The sequence below is a fragment of the Prionailurus viverrinus genome, unplaced genomic scaffold, assembly GCF_022837055.1.
Source record: "Prionailurus viverrinus isolate Anna unplaced genomic scaffold, UM_Priviv_1.0 scaffold_38, whole genome shotgun sequence".
In the NCBI taxonomy this organism is placed as follows: Eukaryota; Metazoa; Chordata; class Mammalia; order Carnivora; family Felidae; genus Prionailurus; species Prionailurus viverrinus.
The window spans coordinates 2,800,791-2,824,225 of NW_025927606.1; the positions used below are offsets into that span (position 1 = coordinate 2,800,791).

General features: G+C 58.4%; 1 protein-coding gene across 7 annotated transcripts in view; it reads left to right on the top strand.

Moving 5' to 3' along the window:
- Positions 1 to 23,435, top strand: part of BANP (BTG3 associated nuclear protein) — a 118,975-nt gene that overhangs the window by 62,737 nt on the left and 32,803 nt on the right. For 5 of the 7 annotated variants that reach the window (XM_047846127.1, XM_047846126.1, XM_047846125.1 and 2 more), the window contains 5 exons: positions 4,227 to 4,466; positions 13,254 to 13,421; positions 17,712 to 17,842; positions 19,417 to 19,488; positions 20,884 to 20,922. In XM_047846127.1, coding sequence (XP_047702083.1) covers positions 4,227 to 4,466; positions 13,254 to 13,421; positions 17,712 to 17,842; positions 19,417 to 19,488; positions 20,884 to 20,922 — 650 coding nt within the window. The remainder of the gene's footprint in view (positions 1 to 4,226; positions 4,467 to 13,253; positions 13,422 to 17,711; positions 17,843 to 19,416; positions 19,489 to 20,883; positions 20,923 to 23,435) is intronic. The other 2 variants (XM_047846128.1, XM_047846130.1) reach the window with 1 other exon arrangement.

Genomic DNA, 23,435 nt, shown 5'->3' on the forward strand with positions numbered 1-23,435 from the left:
TTTAGCATCACGTCTTGCCTTCGGAGAGTTGGAATCTTTTTGAAAATGCTTGATTTACACGTTTGTCACAGTGTCGGTTTGTTGGTGTTTTTCTTCGTTGTTCTGGAACCACGAGGCTGTCCAGTTGGGTGCCGTTTGGAAGAATCGTCTTTTGCATGACACTGTTTCAGCGCCAGGGCCAGAGTACAGGGTTTGGACGAGGTGAGGTGCTCTTGGCACAGGCGGGCAGGTGTCGGAGGCCCCGTGCTAAGGGGCTTCTGATTCGTGGGGCCGTGGCGCCGGTGGGAGGCCTCGCGGCGTAGATGGCACGGCTCTGGTGGAGGAAGACACTCCCCTGAGGTGGGGACCGAGGGGCAGGCTGGGTGTGCAGGGCAGCCTGGAAGGAAGCTGGTTCTCAGGGCTGGAGTGCGTGCTGCGGTTCAGGGGGTATTTGCAGAGACCTGAGCTGCTCGTCCTTGACTGAGTCACGTCCTGCGCGTCCCAGGCACGCGGTCTTGGTATCAGCCCGACGAGATGTGGGTGACTGTTGGGAAGACAGCCCTGAGCCCTTGTCCAGCGTTTACGTTGCTCTGACAACATTGTGTAAACATGGGGTGCTTGCTCAGCACAGTCACGTTACCTGTTCCCGAGAAAGGCTGCAGCAATCTTGGGCAGCGTTGCTTGTGCCAGCCCACGGGGGGTGTCTGTGGTGGTCGGGGAGGCAGGTGCGGCGTGGCTCTGTGCCCCTCATGGCTCAGGATGCTGCCACCCTTCCCTGTGGGCTCACAGGGGTCCTCCTGTTCAAGCACTCAGGTCCAACAAAGATGTCATTAGACGTCAGTCACCTTGGGTTTGACGGTATTCACAGTTAAGTCAGCAGCAAGGGCTTGCAGCGCGGAAGGTTTCTTTGTTTTAAGCTCATTTTGAGAGAGAGAGAGAGCAGCACGCAAGTCCGTAGGAGCCAGGAAGGAACAGAGAGAGGGGGAGAGAGAGGATCCCAAGCAGGCTCTGCGCTGTCAGCGCATGGCTCGATATCAGGCTTGAACTCACAAACCGTGAGGTGTGACCTGAGCCGGAAGCAAGTTCGACGCTAAACTGACTGAGCCACCAAGGTGCCCCGAAAGGTTTCAACACGGTAGTTCCTGTACTGAGACGTGTTCTTGAGCTGGCGAGTAACCTCATCAGTGGCCAAAGGGGTCCTTCTGTCGTCCCGTCCACTCCCAGTGTCCCCTGTCAGTTCTCAGCAACCTCGGGTCACTCCCCCATCTCTGTTCTCCCTCCCTCCTTCCCCTACTTGCCTTGTGCCTTGACCTGACTGCCGCAGGGGGAGGGAATTCCTTCCACTCTGTGGTGTAATCGCAACTGGGCTCACTGGGGGTTTCGATACTGACCATTAGACCCCGTGCCAGGCGTGGAGTTGCCCAGTAGGGATTTTTAGATGTAAATACCCTAGACGTTCGAGCCTTCGTGGCATCTCGGATACGACCTCGAGACCGCCCCGCGAGTCCCGTCCGTCTGTGTGTAGATCACGTGCCAGCCTGTCTTTCTGTACGCGGGCCGAGTGTGGTAGTAGCTGAGTGATGCTCACAAACGTGCATCTACTGAGCATGTGCCCATGGCTCTGCTCCCTCACTCGTAAACCACTGGTGTCTCTGAGAGATGACGCTGGCTACTCATTGCTTATTCTCCGTTCCAGCGGCCAAGATCGGTGATTTGTTTTCTGCCCTTCGCTAAAGCCAGGAGCCTCGCCTCAGCCGCCCTAAGTGGTGCTCCGGCCGCCACTCGGCCCCCGGTGGTGACGTGGGCATCTCGACAGGGTTGCCGAGCCTCGCCTGGTGCTGGTGCACACCTCCGGGTTCAGGAGCTCAGCTGGGAGAGGCTCCTGCAAAGGGGCAGGGTGGAGGCATGGGTCACAGACGGGCTCTCTACTTGCTCCGCTCCAGGCTTTTGGCAAAGCAGGGCCGGGCTGGTTGCCCTTCATGGGGACGTTTTCTGTTTCGGGGAGGTCGGAATGTAAACATTGGGACGTTTCAAAATAAAGCTCGTGAGAAATGTTGAAGCAGCGATAACCGTGGCTGCGACGTGACTTACGGCCCGCTTGTCAGAAAGCTGGTGTCCCTCTTCTGTCCCAGGCTCCCAGAGGGAGGTTGCGGCTCTCCCTGTAAACGCCCCTGCCGTCCCACGGTGGCCTGTTTGTGCAGGGGCTCTCTCCCATACCTCAGCTAGCTTCCGTGTCAGCGTCAGAAGAGCTGGTCTGGAAAGCCGTCAGGTTTCCCGGCAGTTCTGATCATAAGCGGAGCTTCCTTCTGCCATAGGTTGAGGTTCCTTTGAGTTGAAGTTTGACAGTCAGGGCGCCCTTTCACACGCAGTCTAGGTCACTCCTGCAACGACTGGAAGGAATCTGTGCCTGAGCAAAGCCAACGCCCCTTGCTAAGGGTCTGGCTCGGAAGCCAGCCTGGCCGAGAGCCTGGTCTCTGCCCCACCGTGTCCTCCCCGGTCCCGGGGGGAGCTGGATCTGATCTGCGTCTGGCACACCGCCGGGGGCGAGGTTTCCCCTTCCGGACGGGAGGGGCACTAGCCACCCCACTGTCCGCCCCCTTCCCTCTCCCCGAGCCGTGGGCCTGTCTCCCCGCCATCGCGGTGGCCGGCCCTCCCCCGCGCGAACGCTGAGCTCTGGGCGTTTGCATGTCACATCACCCTTGAGAAAGCCCAAGTCTGGGGGTTATAACGATTTTCAGTTTGCAGAGGCACAGACGAGTTGGTTGCACGAGAGGCCGGGAGCTCCGTCGTCTGCTGGTCCTGGAGCCCTTCCTCGCGGAGCTCTCTCGCGGGCGAGGTGGCCAGAGAGACCGGGCGGCTCGCCGGGGTAGCCAGCCTGGGTGTGGGGAGACCTGGAAGAACTAACGAATCCAGAGCGTTTGACACCACGTGGAGCGGTGCCTCTCTCCAGACCTGGTCAAGGGTGTCGGGTCTGCTGGAGTCAGAGGGCAGGTGTCAGCAGCGCACGCGGCCCCTTGACTACCCGGGTCCCAGAGACCTGCAGCTCCCGAGGCACCAGACCCCGTCCCTCCTGTGTGCCCTGCTCCTGCAGTCAAGCGAGACTCGGGGCTTTTCGTTACGTAAAACGGTACTTTTGAGATTTTAAGATCACGAATGGCGCAGTTTTCAGGGTTAAGGAAAGCACGTGTGGCAGGGAACGAAGTTTCCACAAGGAGAGGAAAAAGGTCACAGTGCTCTGAATAGGAGGTCAGGGGAAGGTGCTCTCCAGTGATAGACTTCCAGCTTCACTGCTGGGAGGTCAAAGGTGGGAAGGGAGAGGGGTGGGGGTGGGGGAGGTCCACAGAACAGGACGGGGGAGCCCCGAGCCCTCACGGAAGGGCTCCACAGTGAGAGTACGGGCCGGTCTGCGCAGCCCTGGAGCCCCTTGTCCCCCCGAGCTGGCCGGCTGCCTCCCCCGCGGTGCAGGGCAGCAGATCCGTTTTCTTACGTGCGACGTGCCTGGCTTCCACGCGCTTCTTCTCAGAGCACTTCCAGGGCTGTGCGTGGGTTCTTGTCACCCCAGAGGCCGGTGGGCTCCAGGTGGCTGTCCTGCTGCTGGAACCCGAGGGAGCCCCCCTCCCGACCCCTGACACTAACACTCCCGGGACCACTCTTGCTTGCTGTCCTTCCGGGTGCCAGCAGGCCGAAAATAAGCTCCCCTGCGGCAGTTGTGGAGGGAATCGGTTGGAGGCTAGAGCTCGTTTGGTGTCCCCGCTTCCGGACACTGAGACCCAGGTGTCGGGTCTGGGCGGCACCTCGGCCGGCGCTGCGGGGCCTTCTGCCACCAGACTCGCGAGGGCTGTGGGCAGCCCCGTCTCCCCGGCTGCAGACCGAGTGACGGTGCACGGCACTCTGCGTTCTGTGTGCTTTTCACTGAGGTCGTGGGGCCAGCCTGGCCCCAGGGAAGCCCAACTGGAAGGCAGTGGGGTGTTTACGGGTCGCAGTGTTACATTTTGTCTCCGAGATGGATCGCTGGAAACCGCGGCGGCTCTTTGGGAAACGACGCACTGGTTTCTGCTCAGCTGTAGGTGTCCACACCTCTCCTTTGTGACCTTGGGGGTCGCCCCGGGGCTCTTGGCCGTGCTCTGGAAGTTGGGAGAGCAGTTCGCCAACAGCCCCCAGGGAGGATCCTTCTCGAGTGCGTTTGAGTTGAGCACGGGAGCTTTGGACTCGTGAGCTTACGTGAGACTGTGTCCTGTCTCTCCCAGAGGACTACCCCAACGGCACCTGGCTGGGCGACGAGAACAACCCGGAGATGCGGGTGCGCTGTGCCATCATCCCGTCCGACATGCTCCACATCAGCACCAACTGCCGCACCGCCGAGAAGATGGCGCTGACGCTGCTGGACTACCTCTTCCACCGGGAGGTGCAGGCCGTGTCCAACCTCTCGGGCCAGGGCAAGCACGGCAAGAAGCAGCTCGACCCCCTCACCATCTACGGGATCCGGTGTAAGTGTGGCCTTTGTCTCTGCTCACCTCTGCTGGTGCCTGGTTGCGGGAAGGGTCTGGCTGAGGGCGGGTCGTATAAGGTAGCATCTCGGGGCCGAGTCTGGACCCACACTGTTGGCTCGAGAGGATGCTGGCCTCGGCACTAGTCGCAGAGCTGGGAGAGGAACTTCCGGATGGAGCGTCTCCTTTAGTGAACATCGCCGGTGCCTGCCCATGGGAAGGACCGGGGGTGCACGGGCCTTTCAGACCCTGGCCTCGCTGGTCCTCAGGCCGTTCCGAGGCCTGGAGAGGAGCAGAGGCAGAGCCTTCCCCATCCTCTGCTGACCGCGGCCTTTCCCTGGCTTCCCTCTGGCGTGAGCAGGGTGCTGTCTCCCTCTTCCCTTTCCAAGAGGGCTATTGATGGGCTGACCTCCCGACCGTAGCCAGCGGAGCTCATGATGCTCGTCCTGATATCCTCATGGCCTGTGTGGTGCGCCTCCTCTTTGAAGAGGGCCCCGCGCTCAAGTCAGTGATCCCTGTGTACCATTGGTGACATTTAAGGGGTGCAAGTGGCCTTGTGGGTGGCCCGTATCCTTATTGGCAGCACCCGCTTGCCTCTCACCCCTGGGCTCGTCTGATCCACAGGGCCCGTCAGACTCCGGGACGCGTTGACGTGGCTTATGATATAGACACAAAATGAAGCAGAAAGACACGAGACGCGAGACTTCTAACAGAAAGGCTGGGTAGCCGCGTGTGAGACCCAGGTTCTGGAGGGCCACTGTGCTTGAATGTGAGGTTTAAGTCTCATCTAGCAAAGGGCGGGGAAGTGAGTGAGTTACCTGGAACTCACTATCTCAGACCAGGGAAGGGTGCTGTCCCACCAGGAAGGACTCGTTTTTGTCACAGGAAACTCTCTGACGTCGATCTATGAGCCTTCTGTTGGGGACAGAGAGAAACAGAAAGACTTTTTCCGTAGTTGTTGTAAGAACAGCAGGTATGTTTTTACCTGTTCTCTTATACTTTAGATTAAAACTGAGCGTTTTCTCCTGACTGTAGATCTTCCTGGCAGTCGCTAAGAAACAGAACCCAGGTCCCTCTTACACTACAGTGGCTCGTCGCCATGGTGTCCCCATTTGTTGGCCCTCCGCTTTCTGCCTCTCCTGTCTGACCCGCTAGGGGTGTCTGTCACGGATCCTGAGAACCCTCCCTGGTACTCTTCTGAGAGGCCGTTCATGTAACCAGCCGACGTCAGCCCCCGAGGTCGCGAGAGCGGTTCACGGTCGGCGGCAGACTTTTCCTGAGGGCCAGGCTCTGTGGGCCGCGGGGTCTCTTGGAACCGCTCCGCCCTGGAAGTGGCCCTGGAAGTGGCCACTGACAAAACAAGTAGGCCCGGCTGTGGTCCAACAAAACGGTATTTTTTGACAGCGGGCGGTGGGCTGCCGCCGTCCGCCAGCCCCCGGTCTGGAGCGTGATGCCAGCTGGGACCCTCCGGTGTGCCTGCGCCACTCTGGTCTCTGGGCACGTGGTGTGTGTGCAGCCCGAGGACTCGTGCTGGCATGTTGACAGGCCGCCGTGGGGTGGTGTGTGACCCCGTGACCCATAGTGCCCTGTGTGGCGGGTTTGTGAAGGTGAGGGAGCCGTGGTCCCCGATTCCCGATGGCTCTGCAGGCCGTCAGGTGTTTGTAAATGGCCACGGCCCTGACAGTGTGTCAGGGGCTTGGAAGGGGAGCCCTGATGGAGAGGCTCCGTCTGTGGCCTGGACCGGGCCCAGGGCTGCGTGGGCACAGTGGCCTCCGGTTGGGGGGCTGCTCTTCCCATGGGGAGTCGATAGGGCTCCTAGGACCAGAGGCTGGAGGGTGGTTGCCTCTCATTTGGAGACGTGCCTTGGAGCATCAGACCAAGGAGTATGGGCGCCCTGTGTGCAGGCCGTGACGTGCAGGTTATTAGGCAGAGGTTTGGAGAAGGTTCCCTGGAGGTGGTGGGGAAGCTGGGGGGAGGGGGGTGGGGCCCAGGGCAGAAGCACGTGGCGGTGGGGCCAGTGTGCTGGTGCCCAGGGAGACTGTGTGTGTGTGTGTGTGTGGGGGGGGGGGGGGGAGTGGTTCGTGCTGCATCAGCCAGACAGGCCGGTTCTGTTCCTGTGTGTGGGAGCTGGGCTCTCCCATGAGCCCTCCACCATCCGGGAAACCGAGCTGTCTTCCTGGGGCATCAGGAGGCGCGAGATGCTGGCATCTGCCGCGCAGTAGGGGCCCAGCACGGGAGCTGTCCGTTTCCCCCGGCCTCGCAGATTCAGGGCACGTCCCCTGGGAGGTTGGGGCGTCCTCTGCGCTCACCAGCTGTGGTACCACATGCACCCATGCCAGCCGGGCGAGCCGAGCCCTCCCCCAGAAGGTAGCGCAGCCCCGGACGGCCTCTCCTTGTGAGCTCCTGGGGGATGGAAATGTGCCCGCATCCGCACCTGGCATCCGTGCCTGTGGTGCCCGGTACCGCGGAGACACGCGGTAGTGCGGGTTGTGAAACTGCTCTGGGGAGGGGGGGGACGCCTAGCAGGGTGACCTTCAGGGAGACTGAAGAAGGACGGTGTCGTAGTGGGGCTGTGTTGAGAGACTAACACGGGGGTACGGCCCAGGTTGCAGCAGTCGAAGCAGAGGGGGGCAGACAGACTCCAGGAATTCTGGAGACACGAGCAAGGCTTGGCTGAACCGAGACCCAGGAGGTCAGATCGCCCGATTTCTCTGCAGCAGAGGACCGATTGACCGTCAGAAACTTCTGAGTTGGCAGCGCAGTGGTTGTATTTGCTTCGAAGCCAGGTGGTGGGGGCCTGTGAGTGTTTCAGCGGGAGACCGGCCTGCCCGCGTGTTCCCGTGGGGGCCCGAGGAAGAGTTCTGGGGTGCCGGGCTGTCCGGGGGCCGGCGGAGCGCCGCCACAGACGGCTGCTTTGTGCGAGCAGCCACCCTTGGCCTGTTTCTTTCCCAGGCCGGGGCGGCCTGCGGGTGTCCGTGAAGTGGGAGGGGTCCCTGACCCCGACTACGTGTGTTCGCTGTTTTTTCACATGCGATTTGCACAGAATGAAGGAGTGGCTTTTCAAAAGGAAAACAGTCCCCTGCGCTCAGTTGTGAGAGACCGTCCGCAGGGAGCCTTCCTGGAGCCGTGGGGCCTGCCCTCGCCGACTCCCTCCCTCCGACGAGGTCTGTTGAGAGAGCAGGCGAGGAGTCGCCTGGAACTAGGCTGGAACTAGCCATCTAACCGTGGCTCTGAGCTTGTGGCCCCATCCACCACGTGCAGCCTGCATTCTCAGCTTCCCAGCCAGAGGAGCAAGAGGGGCACGGGCTCGGGGCCCAGAGCCCTGCAGACCCTGGGGCGGGCTGCACCTTTGCTGTGGGTGGACAGGCAGGCGGGATGTGGCCCTTGTGAGAGCCCGGCTCCGTCACACGTGCCTGGAGCAGGTGAGGGTGGAAGCGGGGTGTCGGGGGCCTGGGCGGAGCTCGAGGAGTGGCTGGGTGGGAGGGCGGGGTGCCTAGTCCCGTTGCACACCCACCTGCCTGCCGGCTCCTCCCATCGCGAAGCCTGGGCTTTCCCCTCGGCCCCTAGTGGCCGGGGCACAGTCCTAGGCCGAAGGGGCACGGGCAGGCTGGGTTTGAGTCAGGACTCCGGAGGGTTGACCGCATGGCTTTGGTCCAGTCCCACGTGCCCCGTCACACGTACTCGGACAGCAGCCCGCAAGGGGGCGGGGGCACCATCTACACACACTAGGCCCCTGTTGTCGTCGTCTCCCCGCAGCCCGTCCTGGACTTCCTGTGAGAAGCTGTTCACCGGGTGAGGGGCCCTCTCAGTGGGAACCTTTAGATGTGATTTTGAGGTGTTAAAAGTAGTTGTCGATTTTTTCTAACTTTGGGCCGGTTCAAATTGTGGCGCAAGAACCAGAACACAACAGGTGAAGCAGTGGATCGGACTGCTGAGGGCCGAGTGGCGAGAGTGGCTCGGTGGCTTTGTCGCGCCCGCCTCTGTTTTCAGCTTCCTGCAGACCCGGGAGCCTCGCTCACAGCTTCCAGAACGCGACAGCTGCTGCTGCCAAGTGCAGTCATCACGGGGAGGATTCTCATCTAAATGTCCCCCTTTTGTTGGTCAACAGAAGTAGTTTTCTCCCTTTACTTTCTCTGGGGAAAAGGAATTCTGAAACATCCTTAGGCCGTGTGTCTGAGAACCGCTTTTCTAACGAGGGAATGTGCGTTTTCGGGAGGGAAGCGGGGCCTGAAATACTCCCTGAGAAATACACGCTTTTCAGGGTGCAGCTCTAGGGCTCCCACGGATTGGAGGGCTCCCTCAGACTCGGGTAAGCTAGCCGTATAGGTCGTGTGCCGTGTGTACAAGCGGCACGTTACTACAGCCGTAAACGTCGGGAACGTTTTCGGGCGGGGCTCTCAGCTAAGAACGCAGCCGCTGCCTTCTCCCCCTCGATTCGCAAATACGGCTTTCGTTCTTACGGTTCATCCCAGCGAATCACCGAGCCTCTCCCGGACTGTAATGTGGAGCAAGTTGCTCGCCCGCGTGAGCTGGTAGAAACGCGACGAAAGCACCCGTCGGGGGGACAGTCGCAGACCTCTGAAGGTATCAGCGAAGCCTGCTGGTGTGGAGGTGAGGTCCCGTGGGGCCCCCGAGCCCTCGGGAGGTGGTCTGAACTCCACTTGGCACACGCCGCAGCCCTGTGTTCGTTCACAGGGGACAGCGGCCCCCCGGTCCGTCCCAGCAGCTGCGCCAGTAGAGGGTGGTGTTTCGTGACCGCGCAGCCGTGACACAGAAGCTGGTTGGCGCCCACCTGCGTGACCTGAGGTCCCCTGGTGCGCTCGGGGCATCCCGGGGCGGCGTCACAGAGTCACAGAGCACCGCGCGCTGGGGGCTCAGAGCAGCAGGGAGTCCCCCTTCCCTCCACCCTGGAGGCCGGAAGCCTGCGATTCTGGAGCCGGCCGGCAGCGTGGGACAGCACGGCTCCTGTCACTGCTCGTGTCCTCCCCGTGGACGCGCTCCTCTCTTCTCCTTGTCAGGACACCAGTCCCGTGGGATCCCAGCACACCTGCGCCGGCCTTCTTTCCAAGGGAGGTCACGTTCTGAGGTTCTGGGAAGGACGTGGATTTCGGAGGACACTTCACGGGGCACAGGGCTTGGGTTCTCCAGAGCTTGATACTCGAGCGCGGTGTCTTACGCGGCTTCTGTGGGGGTGTCCGGCACGTGTGTTTGGTAACGCCGAGGCGCCAGAGGGAGTGCAGAGGGGAGCAGGTTTGGTGAGCACAGGTGAGAAGGTGAACAGTCGGGGCCCTGGCTCACAGGTCGCCCGGACACAGGGCCTTGGGGAGGCCCTCAGCCTCCCTTTCCTGCTTCTCCTCAGTCGGGGCCATCACTGCCTGGGGAGCGGGGCTCGCCTGGCTCTGCGGCCTGGACACTGGACAACACACAGTCTGTGGGGAGGCGCGGTGACCCGTCCTCCTCACTCGGGGGCTAAAGATTTCTGTTGTTTTTCTAGGTCAGTCGCTGTCAAGTGAAGACCAATTCTAAGAAATAAATTTCTGGCACGCAGTCTTCTGTTCTTTCCCCTTGAACTTGAGGTTACGTGAGCAGTGATAGTGGTTTTCATTCCTCTGTGGCTGATGAGCCCCATGCCACCCACCGAGGACGTGAGATCGCCAGCTCTGTTTCTTTTTCCCACAGTGCGTCTCAGCCCTCTGTGGGGCTCATTGTTGGAGAGCTGGAGTGTGGTTTTTATGATTTGAACCACCAGTGTCGGGATGGGCGTTCCGGGATGTGGGAAGGCACTTAATGGTGACGGAGCTTCAGCTCTTTGGGAGGGAGGGGGTGAGCAGACAGCTTGCCGGGGAAGCAGCAGAAGCAGGCTCAGAGGGACCGTAATTTTGGGGGGTGGCTGAGAGGGTTTGCCTGCTGAGCACTCTCCCCCAAGATGGTGAGGGGACAAGTGGCTTGCCTTCCGGAGGAGATGAACCCCCACAGCTGCCTGGGGACACCATGTGCTGGGGAAGGCACCGGAAGCCGCCTGGAGGTGGCCGCGTCTCCTGCACAGGGTCGCTGCTCACTTTTGTCCGAGGTCTCCTGTGTGTCCGTGGGTGGGGCCTCGCGTGCTGTGTAGGGCAGGGAGGTGCTCCTGGGGGTTATGTGGCCATTTCTCCTCCACCCGGCTGGGTGCCGCGAGGCCTGGATGTTAGCCTCTCACTCCCGACAGTTCTACAGGCTCTGAAGCTAGCTTATCGACTGTCTAATTTTGTGCGTTTTTCTTGTGACCATCACATGTGAAAGGTGTTTATTTATGGGGGTGTGGGGGGAGAGAGAGAGAGAAAGCCCCCACTAGGGAGGGTCAGAGAGAGGGTGAGAGAGAATCCCAAGCAGGTTCCAAACTGTCAGCACAGAGCCCAGCGTGGGGCTCGGTGCCACGAACTGTGAGATCGTGACCTGAGCCGAAACCAGGAGTCGACACTTGACCACCTGACGCACCCAGGCGCCTCTCAAAGTAACCTCTTTGTCACTCATCATAAGACGTCTCTTCCACCGTTCGTTCGTTAAGCTGCGGTGCTCCGTGCTGTCCGAAAAGACAGGCGCGCTTTCGGGAAAGTCGGAGAAAGCCGCATTTCCAGGCAGCACAGAGCGGTCTGAGGCTGCACCCCGACACCTCCGCGAGCCCCCTGACGGCAGAGCCGAAGCCTGCATGTGGGCACCTTGGGGCGCACCTTCCCCCTGTGCCCGGTGCTCTCCGCGGGGAGCCGGCTGCGCTGCTGACCCGACGGTGTTCCTGGCGGCCGCGGGGTGGGTGCTGCCGGACGTGCTGTTGGCAGGAATACGCAGCGAGGTCTCCGGAGAATTTAAAAACGACTGCTGTGTAACTGTACAGACGTCTGTTTTTTCTTCAAAGGGTGTAAGCCAGGCCTTGAACTGGTAAATTGGTTTTTACAAAGTGGAACTTAAATGTTAACGTCACACATTCACACGTGTCGTAAACGTTCATTTCTGTTACCAAGTATTTAAAATTTCAGGCAACGTCATTAGTTCCTAGCAGCATTCGGCAGGCTTCTCCCTGCCTGTGCCGGTGTGGGGACAGGAGGGGGGGGTTTATTTAGGTCCTCTTACTGAAGCGCGTCCCGGGAAGGGCGTTCTGATGGCGCTGGGTTGCCGTTTCCCCTCTCTCGGCCCCCCCGTCCTCGGCTCTGCCGTGACCTCAAAGTTGGTAGCCAGCCCAGAATGTTCCGAGTCAATCCCTTGAACTTAAAGCCATCGTGGGGCACGTGGCAGCCACTCAGTAAATATTGATCGATGATTTGTGGCTATTTTAGAGGTGACCTGGAAATCAGCAAGCAAGGAGTTGGGCCTCATTTGTGTATTTCCTTCTGTGCACGAGGCTTGCAAAATGCAGCTGGAAGTTCCTTGGATTATTTTCCTTTCTGATCCCGTAAATCCTGTGTCTCCTCAACCCAAGGCCTTTTCATCTAGATGACAGAAATTTTGGTTGTCGTGTTTAGAGTCAGAGGTCTTAAGCACATGCTCGTGAAGTCAAGACGCATCTTTCCGAGAGAGAAGAAACTTGATACTTCCGTGAATTTAGGAAAACGAGCACTCCCTTTGTTGTGATTGTCTGGCCGGTGGTCTCGGCAGGAGGAGGTCTTAGGGATCAGGCGGCCGTCACGCTCTCCGCGGACGGTGTAAACGCGGCCTTCCTAGCAGTCAAAACAGGAAGTTTTTCAGCTCCGTCTTTTTATTATGAAAGTTTTGAATTTCATCCACGTGTTTTCCTGTGAGTCGGCGAAGTTCCGCGAGCCGCTCGAGTGGAGGTCATCCAGTCGAAGAGCGTTTCTTGTGGTTCCCACGGTGGTGACTGACTTCCTGTAGTCTCGGCAGAGAAGAGGCCAAGGGTCCAGTGAGGGTCTCTGTCGGCCCCCTGCGCATCAGTGGCCTGCCGGATCCCCCGTTTCCTTGTGGGGGAGGGAGGACTCCGGTGCCGTTCAGTCACGTTCTGAGAGCGCTCTGTAGTGTTAGTGGTTGACGAGCGTGGGCGTCAGTAAGATGCCCCACCGGGCCCAGAGGAACCAGGGCAAGGCCGCATGTGCCTCGGGGAGTGGGGCTGCGGGCTCTCGGGAATAAAGACTGATGTGCCCGCAGGACGTTTTCCTCCTGACCGGGCGCGGAGGGAGGCCACAGCGAGTCACAGAAGCCGGCCTCGGACTCGGGCGGCGATGGAAGAGTGTCTTCAGGTGGATCGTGACCGCGTTTAGTCCACCAGGGCCGTGGCATCTGCCGTGTGCCCGGGTGGTCTGGGCTCTTGGCACAGCACACACAGTAACTGTGTCCGTCCTCTAGGTGTCAGCCGCACAGGGTGCAGGTGGGAGGGACTCGGGGTCCAGCGGGCTGGTTCCTGGCAGGGCCGCCGAGGTCGAGTCTGAGCCGAGACTGGGGAGAAGGGGGACGGCCGCAGGCCCGGAGGCACGGGCGGAGGGGAGCTGGTGCTTGCGGACGCGGCTCCAGGGCGTCGTGGGCTTCGGTTTTAACCTCGACCTTCAGGCCCCTGAGTGCCGTGTGTGGAGTGTGAGTGGACGTGGTTGAGCGCAGGCGTCCTGGAGGCCCGTGGGGCCCGGCACCCAGCCGGCCGCCTCGTGGACCGGTCAACGCGTGAATGTGTGACGTCACGGGTCCCTGCCGGTGAGGCTCTCAGCCCCCGGCCACGTGTCGCCGTCCCGTGTTCGTGTGGCTCGCACACGGCCGGGACGTGAGGAGTGGCCTTCGTCTCGCCGTCCTTTAACACGGGGTGTGTGCTTTCAGGTCACCTTTTCTATAAATTTGGGATCACGGAGTCCGACTGGTATCGAATCAAACAGAGCATCGACTCCAAATGTCGGACAGCCTGGCGGCGAAAACAGCGAGGCCAGAGCCTGGCCGTCAAGAGCTTCTCGAGGAGAACGCCGTCCTCGTCTTCGTACGGCGCTTCAGGTACGCTCCGTTCGGAGTCCCGAGTGGTGCGCCCTGCGGGGCTCGGGGGGAGCGGGCCAGCGCCACCCACAGCCCCCCTCAGCGCGGCGACGGGGAGCCCGGCTCCGTGCGCGCCCTGCAGGTGAGTTATCTCGGGACCGCCGTGGGTGCTGCGTGGGGTTCCCTGAACGGCAGGACGGGGCCGGGTCTGGTGGCGAGCGCCGTGTCCTGTCCTCCCTCCGCCAGGTTACTGAGTGTGCCGCCGGCTTCTTGTCCTTGCTGGTGTCTGCGTGGGGGGCGCGGACGAGGCGGGGGTCGGCCCGGGTCGTCGTGCTCATCGCTGCCGCTCTGAGTTAGACTTCCCCAAAAGAGCACGGGGACATTCCAGATTTTCCCCTCGGGCATCGTGGGAGGACTGGCTTTTCCGAAGCAGAAGGTTCACCAGGAACGCCACTGTGACTTCGGTGTTGCTTTTTTTTAAAGCTTTTTAAAAAAACCTCCACAACGTCTCCCTTGGCCTCCGGCTCGTAGAACCGAAACCCCTATCGGGGTCGCGGTCAGGACCCCAGGGCAGTGCGGGCAGGGTCAGCCGGATTCTCGTTCCGCAGCACTGTGGCGACAGACCCGGTGGCCCGGCATGCTTGCGGGGTCTTGCCTTTCTGAAGCAGACCTCGGGAAGCGGCTTCCCTCTCGTTGTCTCGGCAGCGACTTGCGAGCAATCCCTGACGACGAGGGGCGGCCACACACACGTGCCCCCAAGCCGTGCTTCTCTGAGCGGCAGTATCGAGGGACCTTCCAGCCAGGGATCTAGGCCCTTCTCGCACAGCGAGGAATCCCGTTTGGGGAACTGAGGGAGGCAGCGACCGTACGATGTGCTGAAGCGGTGGCCCCCTGAAGAGGTAGCCCGCCTTCGTGGGTCTCAGGTGGGCAGGTGTGGACGCCATACACTCAGGGAGGTAGGTTTCAGGTGGGCCCGGGATTGGCCGCCCGCTCCCTGGGGTCCGAGGGACCTAGCACGGAGCTGGCCCGTGGCTGGCGCTCAGTGTCTGTCCCGAAGGAGCGAGGAGGAAGGGCAAGATGAGGCTTTCTCTGTGGAGACGGCACGGCCCCGGTTCAGGACCCCCGGGCAGCGGCCCGGAGCCGTGAGTTTCTGACAGGCAGCGGTGGTGCCCTCGGGCCGGCCGGCACCATGCTTGAGGGCGGAAGGTGTTGAGTCCGGTGAGTGGCCGGGCGGGTGGGCTGGGGGACCCCCCGACTCTGCTTCCGACCCCCTGATCGGAGACTCGGGGGGTCTTAGCCTCCTGCTCAGGTGTGATTCCTGCTGTGTGGTGGTGGCGTTCTGACTTGTTTCATACTTACTTAGGATTTTTCATCTCCCTTCCAGTCAGTAGTGTTCCTTTCAACTAGATGATAGTAGTTCTGTTTACCGAGACAGGAGTTTCTTCGATTGTTTCTTTGTTTACTGAGCCTGTCAGCATTTCTTCTAAGATGCTTTGGGTTTGAGTAACTCTCAGGTGCTGGCGGCTTCTCGTGGGCGGCGAGTGGCCGCCGCGCGAGGTTGTCTTTACTTCCCGAGTGCCCTGGGCGGGCTTGGCACGCGGGGCGTGAGCCCAGCGTCTCAGGACGCCCTGTCTGGAATAGACGGTGTCTGGGAAACCCCGGCCGCCCGCCGACACCGGCGGCTTTGGAAGAACAACAGTAGCCCCTCGCGTGGCCTCGGCGGCGGCTCCTCTCTCGGGAGCGCAGCGCACTGGCACGGGGAGGGGGCAGGGCTGCCCTCGTCTTGCCCTTCCCGGAAGCGGGTGTCATTCCCGCGTGAGAAGGCTGCTGCCAGCCCCGGGTGGGGCGCAGGGAGGAGGAGGAGGAGGAGGAAGAGGACGAGGAGGAGGACGGAGGTGGTGCTCTTAACAAGCCTCGGCAGGGAGACGAGCGCGCGGTTCCTTTCCCGAGGCCCGCGCGCCCGGGGTGGGTCGAGGAGGCGCTCTGAGCTGCTGTAGCCCGTCCCCGGCTCCTGCTCGCGCCCCGCAGCCGGCCCTTCCCGTGCGGCCCGCCGGCAGCCAGAGCTGCCTGCCGCGCGCCTGGAATCGAATTCTCGAGAGACCCAGAGCGTGTTTTTCTCTTACCACGCTTTTAAGAAAGTCCATTGCTTTGGAAGTTCCTGTTGATGTAATTGTTTGCCATTTTATTATACTGCATGCTTGACTAAATTAGAGAAAACCAAGTCGGTGATGAGCTAACGGGACTCTGGCAGGTTCTCCTTGCTCTGTTTGTACGCTCTCAGCTTCACAAAGCAGATCTGAGACTGAAGGCTATTCTGGTGACAGAAATAGTCCGGGAAAATGCAGTTAAGCCAGGATTCCTGGCTTAATTCGGAATTGGTAGTCATTCCGGCAGGGTTTGTCTTATTTATTTTGGAATTACCAGATAAAAAAGGAATTTCCAAATAAATACTATAAAGGAAATTCTGAGCCGAGGCTAGTTTATTTAAAGCCGAATTAGTACCGCCCATTTGAACACAAACCATACAATCCCTAGTGTCACTGAATTCATAAAACACCAATTTATTAAAACATTTGTCTTGTACCGTCCCACCTGGCAACACCGTGGAAACTTTTGTAAGTGCCTAAGTTAAAGGTGGCTGCATTTCACGGTTTAAACTGCAGCCCGGCGCACTCCCTGCGGTCCTCATCGGTGAGTTGAAGGCCTCAGGAGGGTGTCTGTGCAGCGCCCGATATTTTAGAGCTGCAGAGAACCGTTTCGTAACAGTCCACTGCCTGCCCATCTGTGGGTGCAGCGGTCTCTCCTCTGGACAAAGAGGGGAGCGGGGGTGTGGGGGCTCTTGGAGCGGCCTGCCTTTCTGTTGCACACTCTTTCCTTTGTATAATTATAGGAGCTGTTGATTAATTGGCAGATTCAAGAATTTGAGTCTTAGGTTTGAAAAGCGTTTACTTGCTACCCATATGTCCTGTCTTCTGCAGTTACTTTAGAACCTTGGGGTTCTAATTCTTCTTGGATCTCTGAACCCCCTGAGAACTGGCACGATCAGCTGATGTTTATTGACACTAGAGCAGGAATTATTTGAGCATCTATTTAGTTAAGTAGTTACAACTAACCTGCAGAGTGGACTGTAAGTGTTTTGGTCCCGTACCCTCTTTCAGAGGTTGGAAAGTGTGTATTCCTCCTTACGTATTTTTAAGTCGACATTTTAAAATGTTGACACCTGAAGCTTTTCATTATACTTTCAAATCACTGAGAAGGATGTAATTTCTGACGTAACGCAAGTATTAACATTTCAACACCATTATATTAGTTTTTAAAATGTAGGCAGCGAGGGGCACCTGGGTGGGTCCGTCGGTTGAGTGTCTGACTTCGTGTCAGGTCATGATCTCATGGTTCAGTTCATGGGGTTGAGGCCTGCATGGGGCTCTGTGCTGACAGCTCAGAGCCTGGAGCCTGCTTGGGGTTCTGTGTCTCCCTCTCTCTCTGCCCCTCCCCCACTCACGCTCTGTCTCTCTCTCTCTCTCAAAAATAAACATTAAAAGAATATTAAAATGTTATGAGGTGGAATGTATATACCGTGTCAATTTAATGCCCATGGAATAGAAGAAAAATATACTCATTTTTCGTCTTTCTTTTTTCTCCTTTGTGTTAACAGTCCACATCTCGCTGGGTCTCATCCTGTCGTGTTTACGTTTTCTTACTGTCCGTCCACCATAATTCCCTGCGGAAAAATTGTATGCACAAAATCAAAACGTTTTTTCTGAGCCTTTAATTTTTTGAGCATTTGAGAATATTCTGTTGAGGCATCATTACAACTAAAATTAATACGCAACATGTCAACACAAAGGTCTCGTTTGGGATTAAACAAAGGAAGTGAAGGTTTATTGGAAATGCATGTTTAAACAAGAGGATGGACAGTTTTTTCCATAGAGGGCTTAATTGTCCGTGAACAAATACTGATAACGTACTGGTGAGAAGCAGGTTGTAACCCCAACTTTGTGCTTCTGTTTCACTTCTGCTGACGAATCCTGAGCAACTCGTTTAAACGAGCAGATGAGACTCCTCTGTCAGAATAGTCCTTCCCCGGACTCCTGTCCCCCGGTCGGAAACCTCGATCCCCAGCACTGACAACTCATGACTCTCCAGGATGCCATGGCCCCTTCACGGGGACCTGCCCACTGCTGTCCGGGAAGGAGGGGTTTCCTTTCCTCTTTGGGGGAAGGTGGTGCTGGGGAGGGAGGGAAGCCCAGAGGCGTGCCATGGCTGGCCTGTCCCCCGCTGGTTGCTGAGGCCCTCTGTACTTCCCTGCAGAGACCGTGATGAGCACGCCGCCCCCCGCCAGCGAGATGCCGCAGCCTCCGCCACAGGCCCTGCACTACGCCCTGGCCAACGCCCAGCAGGTCCAGATCCACCAGATCGGAGAGGACGGACAGGTCCAAGTAGTATGTGCCCTTCTCGCTAGTCTGCCTCCACCGGGGCCAGGGCAGGCAGGGTGGGGGCGTGGCCGGTGGGGAGGGCGGGCCCCGGCTTCCCCTGCGTTTCCGGGTCGTGCCACGGTAGCTTGGGGTGAGGTCAGAGCGCCAGTCTAAAGAAGCGGTTCGGGGTGTCGGCTCTGCATCTCCTAAACGAGGGCGGTTCCCGAGGGGGTGTGTCCTTGTCGGTGTCCCCTCGTGGCTCCCCTGCACGTGCTGCCCCCGTGGCCGCCGTCAGCTCTGGGGGTCAGGCCATTCGACCATCCCTGCCCTTACCTGTCATCCTGGGAGGCGCTGTCGATGCATCATAGATAGTCTTCTCAGTTCGGAAACAGGGGGACCCTTTTCCTGAGGGAAGAAAATTTCCTCCTGGGGTCAGTGGGAAGAGCTAGTGAGTGGCCTCCGGGATCACATAGCACTTCCTTTGGATGCCTGGCTGTATCTTAGACTCGTGCGGGCAGTTGGCTTAGCAGTGAGCCACACCCCTGCCTCAGCCCTCCTTGTGTGGTCTGGCCCAGGTAGAAATTCCTCCAGACTCATGCTGGCCCCTACGGCTGGGGAGAGCAGGAGGGCGGGAGCGTCACCAGGGAGCGGGACGTTTTCATGCCCCCCAGGGTCCCGTTGGCCGTCCAGTCACACCCAGCTGCTTTCTCCTGGAAAGCTCAGGGTGGCCTCAGTGTGACGTTGCACTCAGCATGCTGCCTGGAAAAGGGCCGGCTTCCGGAAAGTGTTAATGAGCGTTTTTGCGGGGGGGGGGGGGGGGGGTCTTCATCTTGCAGATGAGATAGATAGCAGTTACAGATGGTGAATAGAAATGGTGAATTCTTTGTTTAGGTGACAATCACAAAGGCAGTTAATTCTTACCTTTGTAGTAAGAAGGTTCTTGAAAGAACTCCAGAATAACTTCAGAACAGTTTCCACGCAGTAAAATGAAAGCAAGAGAAAATCCCGCAGGGGTGTTGAGCCATGTTGGCATTTATGGGCATCGTTTATCTGCCTGTGTCTACAGACCTAAGTGGCTCAGTCAGTTAAGCGTCCGACTTTGGCTCCGATCCTGCAGTTTGTGGGTTTGAGGCCCACATCAGGCTCTACGCTGACAGCTCAGAGCCCGGAGCTGCTTTGGATTCTGTGTCTCCCCCTGTCTGTGCCCCTCCCCTGCGCATGCTCTGTCTCTCTCAAAAATAAATAAACATTAAAAAAAAAAAAAACTTAGTCTAATTTTGTGGGAAACTTCTGTTTCCCTTCTTTTCCAAATGACCCTCACATTCTTAAATTTGCCCGTTGGGTAGCAGTTAAAGACTTGACAGATTTTCCCAGGCCTCGTTAAGAGTTAGCCATAAAATGTTCTGTACGTGTCACATTCTGACAGTTTAATTTCAGGAGGCTATTTAATAAGCTTATACTATGCGTATATTGTACTATTCAGGATTTAGTTGTCCTGGATTGCCAGCAGGTAACCGAAAACAAAAGTTCCAGAAAGCGCTTCTTGTTTCCTGTGGCTTTGATTTTCTTCTGATGCTCCTTGGTGTGTTCTCTTGTTGCGGATCCCACAGGGCCACCTCCATATCGCACAGGTGCCACAGGGCGAGCAGGTGCAGATCACGCAAGACAGTGAGGTGAGTGTGGCCTTCAGAGCTGCCCAGGGCCCACCCAGGGCCCACGGGCTCCTTCCATGGCGGGAGACGGGTGGGGGGTCCCCGGATGACACGCACGCCCAGCCGTGGTCACCTGACTCCTGCTTCCTTAGGAGGCGATTGTGCTGGAGGGGAGGGACCGTGGGGAGAGGGTCTCGGGATGTGTTAGGAGGGAGGTGCTTTCACCTGGAGGCCGCGGGCTGCACACGTCCAAGCCTTGTGAGCGGGCCGTGTGCCAAGGGAAGAGGCACAGAGGTTCTGAGGGGCAACTAGGGATATGCCGCTGAAGGGGTGCTTGCTTGGTCCCGTGAGAAGCGGGCCTCACGCAGGAGCACGGTCCGTTTGCTGACTGGTGGGTGGGCAGGTAAGCAAAGGAGGAAGCCCGTACTGGGTGGGAAAGGAAAGGAGAGCGGACGCGGGTTGCGGGAGGCCGCGGGCGGGGTGTTCTCTTGGGGGGGTGGGGAAGCTCCGTTTCAGAGGTGCCGAGGCCCAGCCAGCAGCCTGAGACGTCTGGCAGGATCCTCCACTGTGCAAGGCGCTTAATTTGCTCGTAGCCTCCAGAAGGAAAATCCATACAGATTTGTTTTAATACTCTTGTTGCTAAAAAAAATCATTAGACTGCTGCTTGGATTTCAGTTTTTTGATCAGCTTTGCCCTTTTAGATTTCATAAACGCCTCCCTGTTGTTCATGCGATCCCGCATTTTCTGTTTCTGTTAGGAATTGAGTGCCAGGAATTAGAAGAAATTGCTGCTGCCACTAATGGTTACCTCGTAATAAGTTAGAGTGTGTGATTAGTTTTATCACAGCAAAGCCTTAGCCTGTTCCTTTAACAATTAAATGTTTTGTCCCAATGAAGGTATCTGTGAGGACAGTGGCAGAAGAGCCTACCAGACCTAAACCAATCATTTTTTCCCCAAAGACATGAGGGTGCATTTCCACCTGGTGAGACGCCAGTGGGCCTGCGTCTGGTTGGTTGTGTTTTGTCCTGTGTCTTCCTGTGTCCCCCGTCAGGGACGCTGGATGAGGAGAACGCGGGACCTCTCTGTGCTGCTGTTGGTTCTTGTCATCAGAGTTGTTTCAAAATGAAATGTTCGGGGGGAAAAAATGACATTTTCATTTGGGGTCAGGATGGGGGGAGGTGAGCACGACGTCTTTCACAGTTTTTCTTCTTAGAAGAGGAAAAAGTGTCCGTAAACTCAGTTTTAAGATATTTTGTTGTGGAGTTTTTATCGCTACAAGGGGCTGAACTTTTGTAGAACTGCTGTGAGTGGTTTGGCCGGCTATTCACACGTGGCGCGGGGCGCTCCTGCCCCTGTCGCCTCGTGTCTGGAAGTTGTTCCGGTCCTTGACTTCTCCTTTTTCCACCCATTCTGCAGGGCAATCTCCAGATCCACCACGTGGGACAGGACGGGCAGGTGAGTGTGCATCTGCTGTCACTTACCGCCCGCTTGCCGTGCGCGTCACCAGACCTCGCGCTGCCGCGGGCCCGGCCCGGGAGCGAGAGGGTGGTGCAGCGTTAACTTTGGGGGAGTGCCGGCTTTACCCTTGCCGGCCGCAGACATCCTGAAGGACGTGGACCCGTGGCAGTGGGGCTCTGGGCTGCATTTGGTTCTTTGTGGGAGTTTATGTAGCTGTTTGTAGATGGAACCCCACCGGCTGTTGATCATTGTTAATTTCCACGAATGTTGTGGATGCTGGGTTCGTGCAGGCGCTGTGTGTTAGAACGAGCTCGGTTTTGTTCTTGTGTGTTACTGCCAAACGCCGGTCACCACCTTCCCAAGTATCTCTGACGAAAGCGTAACTGCACAGTCACTGAGCACCTGATACAAATTGTCTTTACAAAGGAGAGTGCTCCTGCTCTGAGGGTTTGAGGGCGTGATTTGCTTTCTAGATCGAGTCTAAATTCCTGGTGGATTTGGGGATGGATATTTTCACGTCCTTTTGAAGAATTTGTATTAAAGAGACCTTTATAACCTTTGAATAATTACGGGAGAGAGTCTCAGGAATCTTCCTTTTCTTGGAAACGTGACTTACGAGCCACAGACCTCGAGCTCGATTCGTGTCGAGATGGTACTTGCTGTTCTCGAAACCAGCCGTGTTCTCCCCTTCTGAAACACCTGTGTGCGTTCCCGTTGTCAGTGGCGGTGGCCCGGTGTCTGCCGTGCATGGGGCATGAGGACGTGTGTCCCTGGAATCAGAAGCGGGAGGACAGCGGCACCCCCCGGGTTTCATCTGAAACCCTCCGAACGCCTGGGGAGAAGTGCGCAGACCTTAAGTTCAGTCACTTGTTTAGATCGGAGTGCCTCGGTTTTCGGTTTCGTCTTGAAACCTGCGCGTGGGGTTTTCATCAGAGTCCTGAAGCGCCAAAAAGCCGAAGCAGTGCAGGGTTACCGAACGGTCCCCAGTTGTTGCCTCTGAGCCCTGCCTCGGAGATCGGGTTGCTGGTCAGGCCCGTACAGGTCGGTTCTCAGCAGGTTTGTGCCGCATGTTTCTCTCGGTCGGGCACGAGATGTCCTGTCTGGGTGGGAGAGGACGGGTCGTCATGTGTAGTTTATCTCCGGTTTTGACAACTTCGTGGTTTGTGTTTATACTGGGAGTGAAATTTCATCCTAATGAAAATGTTGCTGAACTTTATAATTCGTGAGAAAGGAAAGTATGTTACATTTGATATCCTCCTCGTTCCCGTCTCTATTCCTGAGCAGCATTCCACTCGGGAGTTTTGAGAAATAATCAGGTTTTGGTAGCACGTGAGTACCGTGCCGGTGTGTATGATCGTAGGGCGCACGTCCCCAACACCCCGTGAGAGCGGAGAGCCCAGCCTCTGTGGACGAGACGGCAGGTGCTGCTTTCAGCTCAGGAAGGGCTCCTGTGGTGGCCGTCGGAAGAGCCCCTCTCGGAAGAGTCCGCAGACCGGAGACTTGTGTGCACCGTTACCAAGCGCTGCCTCCCCGGAGTCGGCCGTCGCGCCCGGGCCTGTCCTCCGCGAGCAGCCGTCCTTTCCCCTGCGTTCGACCCTCGGGCGGCCTCCCTGCTTCTTAGCTCCCTGCTTCTTCGCCAGCGCCCTGCCAAGTCCCCACAGCTGCCATCGTGATCGCCGTGTGTGTCGCACATAGCGGTCTGTGCCGCAGCTGCCATCGTGATCGCCGTGTGTGTCGCACATAGCGGTCTGTGCCGCAGCTGCCATCGTGATCGCCGTGTGTGTCGCACATAGCGGTCTGTGCCGCAGCTGCCATCGTGATCGCCGTGTGTGTCGCACATAGCGGTCTGTGCCGCAGCTGCCATCGTGATCGCCGTGTGTGTCGCACATAGCGGTCTGTGCCGCAGCTGCCATCGTGATCGCCGTGTGTGTCGCACATAGCGGTCTGTGCCGCAGCTGCCATCGTGATCGCCGTGTGTGTCGCACATAGCGGTCTGTGCCGCAGCTGCCATCGTGATCGCCGTGTGTGTCGCACATAGCGGTCTGTGCCGCAGCTGCCATCGTGATCGCCGTGTGTGTCGCACATGGCGGTCTGTGCCGCAGCTGCCATCGTGATCGCCGTGTGTGTCGCACATGGCGGTCGGTGCCGCAGCTGCCATCGTGATCGCCGTGTGTGTCGCACATGGCGGTCTGTGCCGCAGCTGCCATCGTGATCGCCGTGTGTGTCGCACATGGCGGTCTGTGCCGCAGCTGCCATCGTGATCGCCGTGTGTGTCGCACATGGCGGTCTGTGCCGCAGCTGCCATCGTGATCGCCGTGTGTGTCGCACATGGCGGTCTGTGCCGCAGCTGCCATCGTGATCGCCGTGTGTGTCGCACATGGCGGTCTGTGCCGCAGCTGCCATCGTGATCGCCGTGTGTGTCGCACATGGCGGTCTGTGCCGCAGCTGCCATCGTGATCGCCGTGTGTGTCGCACATGGCGGTCTGTGCCGCAGCTGCCATCGTGATCGC